At 31.1% G+C, this 17876-nt stretch overlaps 1 protein-coding gene and 1 long non-coding RNA gene across 4 annotated transcripts; both read right to left on the bottom strand.

Annotated features, from left to right (window-relative positions):
• Window positions 1-4492: 4492 nt before the first annotated feature.
• LOC114726273 (uncharacterized) lies at window positions 4493-5585 on the bottom strand. Its single transcript, XR_003738487.1, has 2 exons — window positions 5357-5585; window positions 4493-4738 (listed from the first exon to the last, which is right to left on the bottom strand). It is a non-coding gene; the product is annotated as an uncharacterized LOC114726273 (long non-coding RNA).
• A 4069-nt stretch (window positions 5586-9654) lies between these two features.
• LOC114726210 (ABC transporter G family member 21) lies at window positions 9655-13379 on the bottom strand. Of its 3 annotated transcripts, XM_028912787.1 has the most exons (6): window positions 13301-13319; window positions 12962-13228; window positions 11954-12761; window positions 10886-11074; window positions 10588-10769; window positions 9655-10496 (listed from the first exon to the last, which is right to left on the bottom strand). In XM_028912787.1, exons 2-6 carry the CDS (start codon window positions 13187-13189, stop codon window positions 9843-9845), a joined length of 2061 nt encoding a protein of 686 aa, XP_028768620.1. In that variant the 5' UTR covers window positions 13190-13228; window positions 13301-13319; the 3' UTR covers window positions 9655-9842. The 3 variants fall into 3 exon arrangements, with proteins under 3 accessions (XP_028768620.1, XP_028768619.1, XP_028768621.1); XM_028912786.1 differs by having other exon boundaries at window positions 12962-13379; XM_028912788.1 differs by having other exon boundaries at window positions 10588-10766; window positions 12962-13379.
• Between the last annotated feature and the right edge of the window lie 4497 nt (window positions 13380-17876).

Raw genomic sequence — 17876 nt, 5'->3', positions numbered from 1 at the left:
TTTAATTTTTTCAAATTAGTTAACTAGCTCTTATAATTAGGATTGGAGGTAGTATAAAACATCAATCTACTTTGTCTCTCATATTTGTTTTTTTCCCCCAAGATAGGCCTTTTAATAATAGTAATTCTAGCAAATAAATTTGATTAGCAAGAATATTTTAGGAAAGATAACACTTATTTATTACAAATAACTGACTTAATTTATTTTCTTAATCTACTCAAATTAGTCAACTAATTTTTATATTTAAAACCGGAGGTAGTATTAATTTGGATCGCTTTTTTTTTTTGGTAAACATAATTTGGATCATTTTAGATTAACGTAACTTTGAATATTAGATATACTATCTACACTTGGTTACCTTTTAAAATAAAATTTGAATTATTTTAAATCTAATATATATGAACGATGTCGTAAAAAAGATATATGAGTATGTAACTAGAATAAAATCCTAATCTGTTCCGACATTTGAGAAGAAAATGGATCACCTTATTGATACTCGGGTATTAATTATTGAATTAGGTTTAAACCATGGAAATGAAATAAAATATCAAATATTACATTAAAAATAAACTCATTTTATTTATGAACTGGCCAATACATTAGAAGCACCCTTGAAATTACTGTTTAAGGCATCTCGCATTTTGGATCTAATTTAGTTTATTCTAATTTACTTTATCAGCTGGTTCCCACTACATTTATATTATTCCAAATAACAAAGAGTAATTTTCATTCAATTGATATATTACCTTTACTTGGACATTTTATATGCCTCCCTCAAAGACTTCAAAATCGGGTCTATATTAGAATATTACCCCCCAATACTAAACATTTTTATATAAACATATATATATAAATATATTCATTCCATCTTTTCGGGAATAAGTTGCTTCTATTTAAAATTTAAAATACAAATAAGTTTTTTGAATTTCATTTAATAGTTAATACTAATAGAATCCTCTCTCGCAAAAAAAAAAAATCCAAGAAATTTAGTATTTATAAATTTGACTTGTAAGCATTAAATAAAATAAGACTACCAACAGGTTTGAGTCTAGTGGAATACCCTAGTCCCTCATAATATTGTGAACCAAGATTTGAATTCCTATTATGAGAAAAGCCCATATTCAATACTGAAAAGTGCATCGAATGGGATTGTCTCTCATTAGAGGATATTTATGCGTAGCAAAAAAAATCATATGGACTCTTAGCATTAAAAAATAGAAATACTTATATCAAGTTTTTTATATATATTATATCAAGTTCTCTAATCAAACATAATATAACGAGTTGTTCTATTTTTTTATGAGAATTTATAATTAAATGATAATATTTTAAAAATAAAAAACATGAAAATATTTAATTAAAGAACTTGACATGATGAATATAACAAAACTTTATACAAGTATTGTCTTTAAACAAATTTGGGAGGCCTTTTAATTTGGGAGAACTTTTTAGCTGCGACCTATCAGTAATTTTCCCTAGTTTCTTTATATTATAGTATATTGATTAAATTAATTTTATCTCAATGAAACAAGAGGGAACCTGATGGGCTTAATTAATTTATGGGGCAACTGATATTATTTAAGGACTCTCTAAGAACATTAATCACAATTAAGGATTATGAATTTTTTTTTTATAAAAAAGCACCATGGTTTTTTATTGGAACTAAAATTTGTTAATGCACATTTTTCGAATTTTTGAGTACTCATAGTCCATCTATATTTTTAGGATTTATTTTTTCGTTTTTTCTAGCACTAATTAAAAATTATTAGATATGTGTATTTATCAAAAGGATCGCAGTTGAGTGCTGAATATAGTGAAATAATAAGTATTAAAAAGATATTAAGATGAGTACTGAAAATGTCAAAGATGAATATTGAAAAAATTTAAAAAATAAATATTGAAAAACTAAACTAATAAATTTCAATTCAAACCAAAAACATTGATCTATTTTTAAAAATTTTCAAAATTGATGATCCTTAATACTGTCTCTTTAAATGTCATTCGTTAATTAATTGTGGGAGTTAATAAACCAAAATAAAAGAAATATTTTATATTCAGTTTTCTCTTTAGCCATATCGGAACTCATCCATCTATTATACTCTTTCGGTCTTTAATATAAGACTCATTTAACTAATTTGATTAGATTAAAAAAGTTAGGTAAATTAGTTAATAATAAGAAATGTGACACGTTTTCTCTAAAATACCATAATCATCTTTTTTAGTACCTTCTCTTCCTCTTCTACTTGATTATGGTTGAAGGAGTATCTATAAGGGTAATTTAGAGAAAATTGATAAATATGATAAATGAGTCTTATATTTAGGACCAAAACTAACTCAACAATTAGGTTCTATATTAAAGACCGGATGAGTATTTTTTTTTCCCCTAAGAGTTCAAACTCACAATCTCATATTTATGAAAGTCCTGAGGAAGGTGTTTAGTATGAAATTGAAGTTGAAGCCTAGCTACAACCATGAAAGTGTTGTCGTTGTTTCTTTTAGTGTTTAGGATCGATGGCAAACAAAAAAAAAATGTAGAAACAAATCTTTGCCCAATAATATGATCTTAATTATAAATTCCAATCTCCACTAATTAATTATAAATATTTTAGGGATAGTAGAAATAATAAAATTTGACCTCGTTTAAATTTTAATCCATAAAATATGAAATTAGTGTTTTTTCCTCTTGAAATTTACTCTGTTTATAAACGTTAGACCCTATAAACTAAATATGGTCTCAAGTTTTAGAGACTGAAAACATTACTTTCACACAAAAATTAATTTTTGACCTCGTTTAAATTTTAATCCAAAATTAAAATGAGTTCAAATTTCATGACTAAAACTTATATTCACCTAATTTTTTAGGGAAAGTTGTGATAAAGTCCTAATGAACAAACATATTCACACAAAAATTTCATAACAACTTAGCAGAAGCTTCCTTTTTTTTTTTTTTGGGCCAACGGGGTGTTAGTTAAAGCTTTTGATCTATCCAAGTGTCCTAACTGAGAGTAATACATGTTACTCATTATTTGTCAACTTGCTAAGATAGACTGTACCAAAAAAAAAAAAACTTGCTAAGATAGATCATTAAAGCTTTAATTAATTTTAAGTACCATATGCTTATCATTATGATAACATCTGTATTGTTGAAATATAAAAATTTTAAACAGTACTTTTTATGTGATAAAATTATTATTCAAAAGGCGGTATTTATAAAATTATTTTTATTTTAAATTATACATGTATCAAAAGAAAAAAAATACACTATCTCCAGTTCTTAATATAAGACTCTATTTAATTTTTATTTTAGTTCTAAATATAAGACGTTAATATATTTTGTTTCTCATATTTATTTATTTTTTCCCAAAATGTTCATTCTAATAAACTTGATTAGTAAAGATATTTTAGGAAAGACAATACCTATTTATTACAAGTAATTAACTTAACTTAATTTTTTAACCTACTTAAATTAGTCAACTAGCTTTTATATTTAAGACTGGAGATAGTATTTAATATATATATATAAATGTAAAACTAGATTAATTTTGGATCATCTAAAATTAATTTAGACGGTCCAAATAAATCATGATTAGCTTGTACTCATCATTTTTTTATGAGCATGAAATGTACTTCCAGAATTTATGACAAATTGTATTATTTAATTTAAATATATGCTTCCTCCGTTATTCTATTTGTATAGGGAAACTTATTTAGTTTATATTTACTTACTCAATTAATTATAATACTTATTGTCACTTCAGCTCGAAAAAAGTCATTAAAAATAAGAAGATTTTAGATATCATATTTTGGAACTATTGATTTTTAAACCAGAGTTGGAAATATTGAGGGTTAAAACGAGGGGTTGTATGATGTATTGTTTCTATTCCATCTCTGGTTCATTGTCCATTTATATAGGCCGGCCCATTACAAGTTTGAACTTCAACTTTAAAAATACTCTGGGCTTCTGGGACAAGCAATATAAAATTAAAACCACATATAACAAATTCTGAAAAATATAAATAAAAGAATGATAACTAATATATATATAATAATAATAAATAGAAATATATTCCCAAAAATTTTATCATAATTTAAAATAATATCGAGTACATCTTTTTGAAAAACAGATAACGATGTGGGAAAACTTGGTCCTTCTCAATTTTAGTCGAGTACACTAAAATTTTTTTATCAAGCGATAAGATGTGTTGTCATCTCAACACATGGTGAGCAGTGATTCAAACTATGTTCTTAACTTATATAATAAATTATCTTACGATACTTGGCATAATACAATGTAAAATTATACTCATCCGATCTTTAATATAAGACCTATTTAACTAATTTGATTAAATTAAGAAAGTTAAGTAAGTTAGTTAATTATAAGAAATGTGACATATTTTTCCTAAAACACCATAATCATTTTTTTTAATATCCCTTCTCCCTCTTTTACTTGATTATAGTTGAGGGAGTATTCATGAGAGTATTAAATTGTAAGTGATCATGTGAAACAAAGATATTATTTTTGGATTTGATCAAAGCGTAGGAAGCTGATCATTTACATGCATAATTAAAGGGCATACATATATATAGGGTCACCTAGCCCTTGGGTACTACTAGAAAATAATATACTAAGAAGCATAACTATTGGTAATAATGTGGGCATTTCTCTTTCTAATTCTTGGCCACACCTTTATATTGGTCAGTGCTTTGCTGATCCTGCTCCTCCTTTGCTTCCCTTTCCCTAAACATAACATCACAATAACTCAATCACAAATCCTAAACCCCTCAAACAAAATCAAACTTTTCACTCTTTCACCGCTATTCAACAGTTCCATACACACGTCATGCTGTTTAATATAAAAATTAGATAATTAATTTGCTAATATTAAGAAAATTAGCTAAGTTAGTTATTTATAATAAATGAGTATTGTCATTTTCAAAATATCCTTAATAATCATGTGCACTTAAACTACCACTTGATAAAACTTTATCAATATATACAATCATCACAAGAATTATTTGAAGACAAAATGGATAAATATTAGAGATTTAGGATGAAATTGAATCTCCAACCAGCTTTATATTAAGGATCAAAGATAACAGTTATTTCTTGTAAAATACTAAATTTACCCTCAACAAAAGTCATTAGTTAAAAGAGTTTGTTTAATCAGTTAGAAAATTTTATAATTTGTTAGGGATAGTAGATGGAAAAAATTATTAATTTGGAAAAACCACGATATATGAAGAGACCCAATAGAAGTCCTTGTAATGAGAACTGGAAGAAGTGTTAATCAATGAGGTCAACTTGATCCATATACACATATAACAAGCAGTATAGAGGTTTGTTTAAAAAGAATACCTTCTTCTTAGAGTCTTGAGATTTCTGGGGAGTTTTCTTTGGGGCTAGTTTGGAAGAAGGGCCTTTGGAACCAGAACCAGCCTTTGGAGCGGAAGAACCCTCCTTCTTGGCATGCCCTGACCCTGAGGTTGGCTCTCCACTGGTTTCTCTTCCTTCACTGATGCCATACTTAAAAAAGAAACAGTCTACTTATAAGTGTTTAAAGAGACTTGTGTTTGTGTGTGTTTTACTCACATTTTCTTACGCTGAGACCACAATGCCTTATATAGAGAACCATAGTTAGAGAGAGGCTGAGAGGGGTGGATGGTGGTGAGTTGCTGAGAATAGAATAGATGACATGGATATCACATGATTATTATAACTTTAGCATCAGATCCTTCTGCTTCATATATCAACCATTCCTCCTAGCATATCCTTTTTTGCATTTGAACATATGTTAATTTTACATTGTATATCTTCATCTTATAAAATTAGTTCAATTCAAGCTTTTAGAGTAAATCACAATTACTGCCTTCAAAATCTTCAAAGCTGGCATTTTTAAAGTACTTGGAAGTTTTTTAGGGAGGTGGGTATTACATGCTTGTTAAGGTTAAAGCAGGTCTTATGATTTACAAGAGATTTATAGTGATATCTATAAATTATATTATCCATCAATAGAATTCTCACATCAATTATGCACTTTTAAATTATAGACCTATATATATGAGAAGCCCACTTCTGCAGCTCTATCAACTTGTAATATATAAGGCCTGGAATGCAAGGGTCCAATTGTATAGACCACACATTTCATTAATGGACCTACAGTGAAAGAAAATATTTCTATAGCACCATTCCTTTTGAATTTCTGCCCTTGGTTTTGTTAAATTCCCTGCAAATTTTGCAAGGACTACAGCCAAGTTACTGAATAGTTTTGTTCCAGAAAAGTCCCTTCCAGACTTGGATTTGTGTGTGTGTGTGTGTGTGTGTGTGTTTATATAAGGGACATGCATGAGGAAATTTTGGAATAACTCTTTGTAGGCAGTGATCTTTCTCTTGTTTCTTTGCAAAAGTAAAATTCACAAGGCATAATGAATATTAGTTAAAGAAGAAGCGCCACATATAGTTGAGCATCTTGAAGTCTTTCTTGTACTTTTTATCTGTGTCAGATATATATATATATATATATATATATTAATTAAGCTGCCTACCCTCCTTTGTACCTACTTTAGCTTTATTCCCACACAGCCAAACAGTCCTTAATTAACAGTGTTTTATAATACAGATTCTAGAAGGTGGGTTCTAAAGTTCTATGGGCAAAACCCAGTATAAAATCTGAGAGATATCAATATTTTGTGCTTTTAGTGGCAATTGGCAAATGGGTTTAGTGCCTAGTGATGCCATTTTTATGCATTATGCTCTCCAATTGCTAGCTACTTTCTTTATTTTTGTCAACTAGCTCCCTCCCACCAAAATTCAATAAAAGGATATTAGGTTTTCATGAAATGAACATGGAATCAGAATCATTGGCCATTAATCGTCTCTGTGAGGGAAATGGAATCTCAGTTATTACTTGATAGAAACTCACATCAGAAACTGAGAGATCCAATTTCTGTCAGATACTTCTGATATATGACATCAGTAGCGTCCTGTTAAATGAATTCATGTTTTAATATGTAAATATCTTGAGGATTGCAAGTATTTGGAAATCATAATGGTACTTTACAAACAACAACAACAACTACTTGGTATTAATAGTTTACATATTCACACGAGAGTCTTTTAAACTTGAAACGTGCGTGAAAACAAGTTCATCATATTTTATATATGTTAACTTGGACTTTGTATTGTTTCAAAATTTTCTGGTTTTCCATGTAATTTCTATGCCAATTTATGTGAAATCTCTATGTAATTTTTGTATTATTTCTGCAATTTTCATACAAATGCACGGGTTGACATTATTTAGTTAATTATATGAAAAATGGGGATGACAAAACATAAATTCCTTACTGCTGAAATCACGGAAGGTTTAATATTTATCAACAATTATCTTTAACACTAAAATTTAAATTAGTAAGCCATAATTCTTAGAGCTTATTACAATAATAACAGCAAACTTTAAGTTATATGAACCGAACGATACCGTTAAACTCTATTGTTAACAAATCTTAGAGAACTCTATTATTGTACAAATAATTTCAAAACATAACTTGAATCATTTTCCTATCACATTGAATAACATTATAATAGTCTAGTTGAAGCCAATACTACACTTTTTTCTTTTATTTTTTTCATAACCAATGTCTAAAAACTATCTTCAGTTGAAATTCATAGTGATACGAATGCTGTCATTCTTAGAATTCACAAGACTCTTGTAGAAAGGTGGTGGACAATCAAAGAAGGATATTTAGAAAGCTATGTTCATATATAAATTCTTTTTTGGTTGAATCATCAAATTTTATTCCAAGAATATAATCGTAAGACTCTGACAGGAATCCTGTTACTATGTTTACATTCATTTTATTCATATGAGAGAACCACTCTTCCATTGTAGGCCAAGTTAGGGGAACACATTTTTTACTGAAATCTGAAATGAGAAAAACACAAGTTTTTATGTGCAACGTTTAATTATGATTTTGTGTTTAACTTCTGTGCTTCTAAAAGTCCCATGTTATAATTTTGTTAATATCCTCAAGCCTCAAATTTTTACTGCCGGTACTGTAATTTTGGTTAAGTTCATTGAACAAGAATGCCTCAGACCAAAAAGGAAAAAAAAAGAAAAGAAACATTGCTGCATGTCTGCCACAAGTGCACGTAATCATGACAAGTTTATTTAATTTATGAGGCCAAGCTTGTCGGTTGTTACATGGGGGGTGGGATTACCAACAAGCACATAGTACAGTACTGCTGATTCTACACGTAGTACCAATAACATTCTTGTCTCTCCATCTTCATGCTCCTCAAATATCTTCTCCATTTACTTACTGCTCTTACTTGACTGAAAAATCATCAAAAGACATCACAACTTGATCATTGACACAACTAAACAAGTTAATTCCAAAGTCTAAGCCATGAGTAGCATGACTTATTCGGTCAAAAGCCTTATAGCCTAGTGGCATGAATGCTTTCTGTAAATAGAAGGTTACAGGTTCGATCTCATCAGTAACCTTAGACTCTTAGCGTTTATTCCTTTTAATTGGAAAAAAAAGGGTTTATTCCTGAAACTGTCAACAACACACAGGACTCACTAGTTTTTAGTTATATGCATAATGGCATACCTTCTTCTTAGGCTGAGACTTTTGTTCAGATGTCTTAGGGTCTGGCTTGGACTTGGAGGCTGGAGCCTTTGGAGTGGTCTCACTAGGCTTAGCAGGCTGCTTCTTGACCTGTCCCGATGACTGAGAGCAAGAAGGTTTCTCAGCTTTGAGGGAAGGCGTGTTCAGTAATAATATATTCTTCTAAGTAAAAGAGTGTACAGTTCACTTGATTTTTTTGGCCCAGGTAATAACTCTAAAAGCACGTCTATTTTGGAATAATTTAGAATAAGGTGGAGTTAGAATGCTATTATTACATCAAGTTGCTGGTAATGGTCAATGAGGGAATTGAATAAACTGAACTGGAGGTCCTTGCAGAGATGCCTTACTTGGCATTTGATTCCTCATATCTAAGGCATATTTTGGAAGATATTTTATTGGATAGCATATTCTGCTTTCATGAAATTCATCTCAAAACTCTCATGGGTTTGAAGACTTTGAGGTTTTATTCCCTTTGCCAACATGAAAATGCAACACAAGATAAAGTGTTGATCAGCCAAGCTGTAGAACATGGGATGTGTATATCTCCTAGTTTCTAGGACACCAAAAATATCTCACATTACAGTTTGATGAAAATGCATTTGTTACCTAATCTTATCGGAAGAGTTTTTAGGACCAAAAACTCTTCCAATAGGTAGTGTAATTCATACTATAAAATTAGTATTACATTTAGGACCGGAGGGAGTAATATATATATTATGATAATATGGTTATGTCATAATAAAACCAATAGCTCTTGTGTTGTAAGTAATTCTTTATTGGCATCAAACCACCTAGTATTCAGAAGTCACATTAGACACTCAACTAATTTAGGTCGATCCGAGAAAAACAACAAGGGCATCAAAGTTCAGAATTTCATAGGACCAATAGTCAAGGGTAACTTTTATGTCAATATTAATTTATCTCTTACTTAAATGTATATACCCAATGGAAGGAAAAAGTGGGTTTAGCCCAAAATAAGAAACAACTAAAGAAAAGTGGTTGTCCCTTTGGGGACATCCGATAAAATTGGAACTAAGGAAAAGTGGCTTTATGTTTAAATTATTTACCCTCTCATTTCATATCAATAAACCACTAGGGCTTTAAGTAATATTGCATACAATTTAAATAATCTTAACACTTGGACAGAGCTTTTAATTCCAACAAACCAAGAGGAATCCCTAATCTATTGAGCAAGCCAGCAGTAGTAGAGCTAGTCAGTGAGGCTGCCTTATCCTCAAAGCCACATAAGCCACAACTCTGTATCCAATCAGCATCACACACAGTGCAGCCACATCAGCCCACAAATGAGCCAGACCACCCAGACACTTTATTGCAGGAAAATCCATTACCCTACAATGAAACCCGGATCCACACTCATAAACCTCATTTTCTTCATACTGCACCCCAACCAGAAGCTTATAGCAGTAGTGGCTGAAAGATATGTACTTCAACCAAGCTATGAAAGATGGTATCTTCTGAATGTAGTAGCCACCAGCTAGCAGAAAAACCAGCATGGTCACTGAAGCTAAGGTTGTGGCTTGCTTCACTTCCATTAATATGGCCCCAAGTGCTAGGCCTATTCCTTGAGAGACTAGCACATTTAAGATGATGATGAAGAGGGTTAACATAAAGGTGATTAGTGAAGGCTTGAGGCCACCCATCCAGTAGCTTAGGGTAACAAAGATTGTGGGAAGGACAAGTTCCATGGGTAGGTCACCCACCATTCTGGCTACGTAGTAAGATGAAAGATGGTACATTCCTGAGGATCTTTCTTTTATCAGCATTGGCCTCTCCAAAGGGAATGCGAAGATGGCGTTGAATAGTGGGAAGAATCCCCAGAAGATGGAGAAGAAGAAAAGCAGGCCTAACTGTCAGAATTAGAAATTGTTTAGTTAAGAGGAAGTTCTTTCTTGAGTTTGAAGAGTCTGTGCAAAAGAAAGTGAGAGTCTTTTATGATACCTGATCTTGTACGTGCGAAGGATCAGAATTCCACCAGAGAAGGCCTGAGAGAATTGAGACAGATAAGACCTGGAAAATCTTTAAGCCTGAATAAGATTCGTGTCTTCTCTCCTGTAAACCCCTCTTAAGCAGAACCCTGAATTGCTCCCACCAGCTCGTGTTCCACTTGTTCTCTGAGCCTACTAACCATGCAGGATGATTAAAGACCATTCTGATGTGCTTCTATGTTGAGCACAAATTAATATTTTTATCATACAAAATTCATAGGACCCACATTGAGCAAGAATTTTTCACTTACTTCTGGGTGTTCCTGATGTTGAACTAGCTGCGCCTTCATTCTTTAGCTGAATCTCTTCTTTCAGAGCAGGATATAAATTCTTTTTATAGGATAAAACCAGAGACTCTTTTACTGAAGATTGATCTTCAATGTGGTCTAATCCGCCATGCATCTCATTCTGATCATCCAGCTTAACATCATCCACAATGCCTGCAATTCAAACCCAGGCAGAATCTTAAAAAAGATTACAGAATTTGACAGATCCTCTGTTCTGTCTGTGACTAAAGCAGATTTTAATGCACCCTCATCAAGATCTTCTAACTTTAAAGCTCACACCCATAATTTTAGACTCACCAATAATTTTGTCACACAAGTTTGTACTTTGGACAGTGAAAGTAAGTACTGTAAGAACTATCTGGATCCCATGACAGAAACTTTATCAGGTCAGATGAGAACAAGAGTGTCTGGGACAGCACCTTTGTAACATTAAATAAATACAATGAAACTTGTTGTGAAGCTGACGTTTGGTGGTGTTGTGCGTGCGTGTTGTCAATTTACTGCTTCAAGTGACCCATGAGGTGTTGCCACCTTAAAAACAAGATCATGGGAATAGAGAAAGAAACCTCAAACCTTTTTTTGCACTACCGCCACCATAATTATAACTATTACTTTTTGAAACCGGTCCCTCCCCCAATAATAACCAGGTGTACAAAGTCCTTCTATTGTTATTATCTTGCATGCTGTGTCCTCTCTCTGAAGTTGACATGCACAATACAGAACCCTCTTACTTTCCTTTTTCCAAAAAAAATTAATTAATTAATTAAAATTAAAAAAATTGCTGAAATTTGAAATTACAGGTTGAAATATTGCGGCTTGATGTGATCCCAAAACAATAATCTCCTGTAATGCCATTTATTTCATAAAATAGATAATACAAAAAGGGAAGAAAATATTATTTATAGGAAACCATAAATTAGCGATTATAATAAATTTGTGTGTATGTAGATAGAAAGTGTGTATAGTTTGTAATTATTATTTGTGGAATATGCATGCAAATGGCAAAAATTCTGGTGAATTTAATTTGCTTACCATTAGCAAGGTCAAGAAGAAAATCGGCCGGGTTCATGAAGTTGAAAGTGGGCGGATATCCGATGGACTCAAGATATTCCATAACCCGACCCGATTGTCCAGCATAAATCGGGCACCCGTCCGATAGTACAACAACCTTATCGAACATCCTGTACAACCTGCTTGACGGCTGATGAATAGTGGTCACCACCGTCCGGCCATGCCGTGCCAAACCTCGGAGCATCGCCACTATGCGTTGAGCGGCCGTCGAGTCCAGCCCGGAGGTGGGTTCATCGAGCAACAACAAACTCGGGTTCACCAGCATCTCCTGCCCAATACTGACCCGCTTTCGCTCCCCACCCGAAACTCCCCGGAACAAGGCGGTTCCGCCACCCACGGCGGTGTTCCTGCACCTGGTTAACCCGAGCTCCGTGATGACCATCTCGGCTTGTTCTACCTTCTCTTCTCTGGTGAGGCTTTTGGGAAGTCTCAACAAAGCTGTAAAAACCAGCGTCTCAAGAACAGTGAGGTGAGGGTATAACACATCGTCTTGCAAGACAAAGCCAGTCATGCGCTTCATGGAGCTACAAAAAGGAAGGCCATTGTAGGTTATGTTGCCGGTGAATTTTCCGGCGAGCCGGCCAGCTAGCGCCGTGAGTAGCGTGGTCTTGCCGCTGCCTGATGGGCCCAGCATTGCCATCAATTCACCAGGCCGGACTATCCCAGTCACGCCGTTGAGAATCGTCCGGGTCGGTTTCGGGTTTTGTGAAGAAAAACAACCTCCATTCTTCTTGCTCCCAAAGGTTATACAGTAAGAAACGTCTTCAAACTAAAAACACAGAAATTTTGATCATCAGTTCAACTTCAGAAACTCAACAAATCTACAACACAAGAATTAGTTACGTTATTACGTTATAACCTCAAATAAGAGAATACGTGTATTTGATCCGCAATCTTCATGAGTCAGTATCACGTTTTATGCGAATATATCAAACATTTTAGAGATTGGAGATCTGAAGATGCGCTTACTTTGAGGGTAACAGGTCGCAAGGATTGATGAAGAACGGAACGTGTTGCTGATGGGTGGAGCTGATGAAGAGGAATGACATAATTATCCAAGCTGGGCTTGTCCTCAATAGAGGCGGAACCTCCTGGGTCGGCGTGAACGGAGCTGTTCTCCGGCGGCAGGCGGTTGGGGATGGCCGGAATGCTTGGCGTGACCTGTACAGTAGTGGTTTCTTGCTCAGGGGGCATCATCTCTCTTTCCGCGGATCAGAGATCACAATAAGGTGGGGACTGAATTTGTCAAAGAGAAATGATGAAGACGATAAAGGTTATATGGAGAAGAAGAAAAGAAGAAATACTCACGTGAAAAAGAGAAGAAGCAGAAGAAGAAGAAGAAGATGGTGATGATGAAGGCCTCATAAAATGAAGCCAAAGGCACGAGAAGCACTGAAAGATGTGATCCATCCCATATCAGTATTTATAGTGTTAGGGAGTGAGAAAGAACGTAACAATTACAACGATGAATTATCCTAAGCTTTTTGTTTTTTTTAATGTATGTTAGTCCTTGATAAGTCAGATTTAAATATTTTCACATGTTTTTTGAACTTTGAATGCCAGTCTTAAAGCATATACACACACTGACACACACACGCTCTAATATTTTTTTTTTTACTTAAAGCTGAGTTAAACTACAAGGTAATTGATCTTCTGCGTATTAATCTCTAGTTGAAGAAGAGGGCATTTTTATACTCCTCCCCTTTTTTCTACAATAGCCTAATAACTAAATTACATTATTTAAAAAATAATTAAAATAAGTTGAGTTGAATTTTTTTTCCAAGCAGACCCCGGATTGTAAGGGACAAATAAGAGAAAAAAGTATGAAAAAAATGTAGTAGAATTTTTAATTAATACAATATATAAAATTCATTAGAAAAAATTGATAAAAATATATTAAATATTTGGACAACCACAAGTAAAATTTTATAAAATTGGTCAAAACAATTCAAATTTCATACTCTTATAAAATTAAAATAAAAAGAAAAAGTATAGTTCTAGCTTTTTTTTTCCGTGACAGATAACTAACAATAAAGCGTACGTCCACTTGGAAGAAGGGCATTGGCGAGAGATCTTTCGCTGTGCAAGAACAAACAAAAGGCTCATAATGATATTTTTTGGACCAGTAGCCTTAGCTGATTTTTAAAGTTTTTTTTTTTTAAAAAAAAGCTAACGGTGATGATAATGAGCGAACACTTCCTCGGGACTCTAATGTGCGCGTCCGGGTGGGTGTGTGGGCGGGTGTGAATTTTTCTGCGAGACAATCTCTCTTTGAATATAAAGTTAGCCAATAAGTTTAATCTCAAAACATACTCCTTTATTCTTATTTATAAAATAAACAGAATTTTTTTAATTCTACTTATACTATTTTATTTTTTTATTATAGTATAAAACTATATATATTATTTTTTTTAAATATATATTAAATAGAGATAAAGTTAGAAAGTTATTATATCGTAAGAAAAAATCAATACAATTTTTCCCCTAATCTATGTAAAATATGCTATAAACACTCTATACATAGGACCAGGGAAGTAAGATTTTAATTTACTTTATTTTTTAAATTTATAATTTTTTTCAAACTATTCCCATTGGTCACATATAAGAAATTTTTTTAATCTAATTTCCTTGTAATAAATAATTAAAATTGTATTATACGAAAATCAACATATATTTAATCTACTTCTATTTTGAAGATTGAAGCGAGCATAGTTTACTTGTGACTAATACACAGTTGACTGATTTAAGAAAATTAAAAAAATTAATTAAGTTAATTATTTATAATAAATATATGTTATTTTTCTAAAATATTCTTATGAATAATATGTGTTTGAATTACTCATTAATAGTAACTCCTTAATATATACAACAACTATAAGGATTAGTTGAGGGCAAAATAGATAAATATTAGAAACAAAATGAATTAAGATCTTATATTTAACATTAAATTAAATATTAAACTAGTTCTTATATCAAAAACTAAAAATAATCGTTTATAATCCAACTGACGTATTATTGTGATGGTTTTGACTAGGGCAATAGCTAAAGTGCCACAATTGATCTTAATTAGTAACAACTACAATTTTAAAGTAGTTAAGCGGAAGTATAGTTTAATATTAAAACTGTCAAAGTCATCCTAGGATTCAATGTCATCCACGTCGTTAAAAGGAATTAATTAATATTTAGAAAGGGATTAGCTCCTTTGTTTTATGCAATCAGTTATTAATTAACTAAAGTCAATTGACATTAACGAAAGAACTTTTGCATGGGTTGTTCATGCATGTTTTCAAATTACCATCAAGTATGAATGGGTTAAACTAATTTGTATTTTTTTTATATTGTTAATTAATAATTGGGCATTACGCACAGAAAAACACATCCAAGTCTTGTCGTAAATAATTAAATATGGGTTTAATCTCTCTTTATTTTACTTTTATGTGTGTTTTCTTCTTTTGTGGAGGACCTTTTTACATGTGAATTTATTGACACACAACGTTCTAAAAAAAAGTTGTGTCTTTTAATATACTTCTTTAATCCTATTTATAAGGAAGAGAGAAAAAAATTTTATTGGTTCTTTTTATAAATTACTTCATTAAATTTTTGACACGAATGTATTATTTTGTCTTTCATTTATTATAGTATAGATAATTATTTTTAAAAAAAATATTTATTAAATAAAAATAAAACTGAAAAATTATCATATTTTAAAAAAGAGTTAATGCAATTTAAAGTTTCACTTGATCTATATAAAAGATACTAAAAATATCCTATAAATAGAAGCACAAGAGTAACAGTGTAACACACCATTTTAAAAACTACAAACATATGAAGAAAGTAACATGTATAAATTAGTTTTTTATTTTTCATTATTACCCTCAATTAAATAGCCCACACATGTAAAAGAGTGCATTTTTAAACATCAAAGGTGGGACAGGTGATTTATAATTTTTTCATAATAGATATTTTTGAAAACACACATTAAATCCACCTATAAATATATATTTGCTAGGACTTATACTCAGCAAGGAAAAAAAAACGCTAAATATATATATATATATATATATATATATATATCAAAGAACAAGGCAACTAGGATACACATGGTCTCAAAGTTTTTTTCTTTTTTGAAAAAAAAAAAAAAGAACCGTAAAAAAATTGCTTAACATGGCAGAAGGACGCCGCACTCAAAATTGTGTAGGTCTCTCAGGTGAGTATTGACCATATCTTTATAGGGTATCTGGCCCTTTAAATAAAGTGTCCTTGACCATAGCAGCATATTAAATAAGTTATGTCAGATTCTCAATATTAAATTTAGTTAATTAATTTAAATAGATTAAAAAAATTTATTAAATTATTTATTTATAATAAATATATGTTGTTTTTTAAAAAATTTTTATTAATAATTATATTAGTTAAAATTACTATTTGGTAAAATATTTAACATATATAATTACTATGAGAACTATTTTAAAAAATAAATAGATATAAAAAACAAAATAAATTAAAATTTTATATTTACAACTAAATTAAAAACTAAACTAGTTTTTAATTTAAACACAGCGAGCAATATTAACTAGTGTTCCTCCACCCCTATTGACCTATATTGTAAGGTGTTGTACCCAGCTATATGATTATATTCATCCATATCCAGATTAGCGGCTCAGCTTTGTCTCGTCTCACCTTTCAAAAGGCAACAATTCTTTGCTGTGTTGGTAAAAAAAAAGGAAAAAAAACAATTCTTTGCTGAAAATATAGGAATTGGTTAATTATTAATTTTACTTTGATATTGAATATAAGATTTTAGTTCATTTTATCACTTAAATTTATAATTTATTTTTTAAAATTATCTTTATTTATTGTATATGTTAAATGAATTTTTATCAAAAGAGTGATTCCAATGTAAATAATGGAAGAAAATATTTTTTAAAAATCAACATAATACAATAATAAATAAATTAATTTTTTAATTTCTTTAAATTAGTTATCTAATTTTTATATTAAAAATGAGAAGAAGTATCACTGAAAATAGGTTTGTGTTCATATCACATAAACGAACCAATCTCCCTAAAGTAAATATGGGATTGCAAATGCGAGGCTTAATTAGTTATGATCATAATTAAGTTTACTTAAACAGCTGATGAGGAACTTAATTGGTTGGAAGTACGAATAAATTCTAAAACAGAAGTGAATATAATATAATATATATTCTCTCACTGTTCACAAATTGCAATATTCCATCGTACAGTTGTTTTGATTATCAAAGAGAAGTCTACAGGTAACTTGAATTGAAATGCAATATTCTAAACTTTTCAAACTTATTCAAATCATATCTTTACGTCAGCTCTCCAAAAGCCTTACTTTTCAACTGTTGATTATTCCTATGGGGAAAAAATATCAATAAATTTAAACATTTTTCATCGTTATTAAAATTACTATATCTATAAAGAATTTAGGTGCCATAAGTGGTATTTTTACTGTCTTTAAAAATCTTGGACGTACATATGATAATTAGGGTTTCATTTTCACCAGAAATAGTGCATTACGATTTGCGCAATAATATACCAGTCTCATTGGATCCAAATAATAAAAAAGTTAAGATTTTTAGTTTGCATTTATAGGTGGGTAAATCCAACATTTTTCATTTACAAAAAAAATTCTATCCCAGGGTTTCAGGCTGTAAGTACTATAAGCACCTCTTGCCCTAGAAGTTCTTTTTAGGCATGTGAACAATACGACTTCCTATATAATTTGATTAGATATAAGTTTTACTTTCTTTGATGTTATATGTAAGACATAAATAACCAAATTACGTATATTAAATAACTGGTTCAAATTGAATATGGTAATAAATGTGTAAAAGAAAAAACATACACTTATTTATAAG

Source organism: Neltuma alba, unplaced genomic scaffold, assembly GCF_004799145.2.
Source record: "Neltuma alba isolate B1F8T4 unplaced genomic scaffold, ASM479914v2 tig00012348_pilon, whole genome shotgun sequence".
NCBI lineage: Eukaryota > Viridiplantae > Streptophyta > Magnoliopsida > Fabales > Fabaceae > Neltuma > Neltuma alba.
This window is presented reverse-complemented; position numbering and strand designations above follow the sequence as displayed.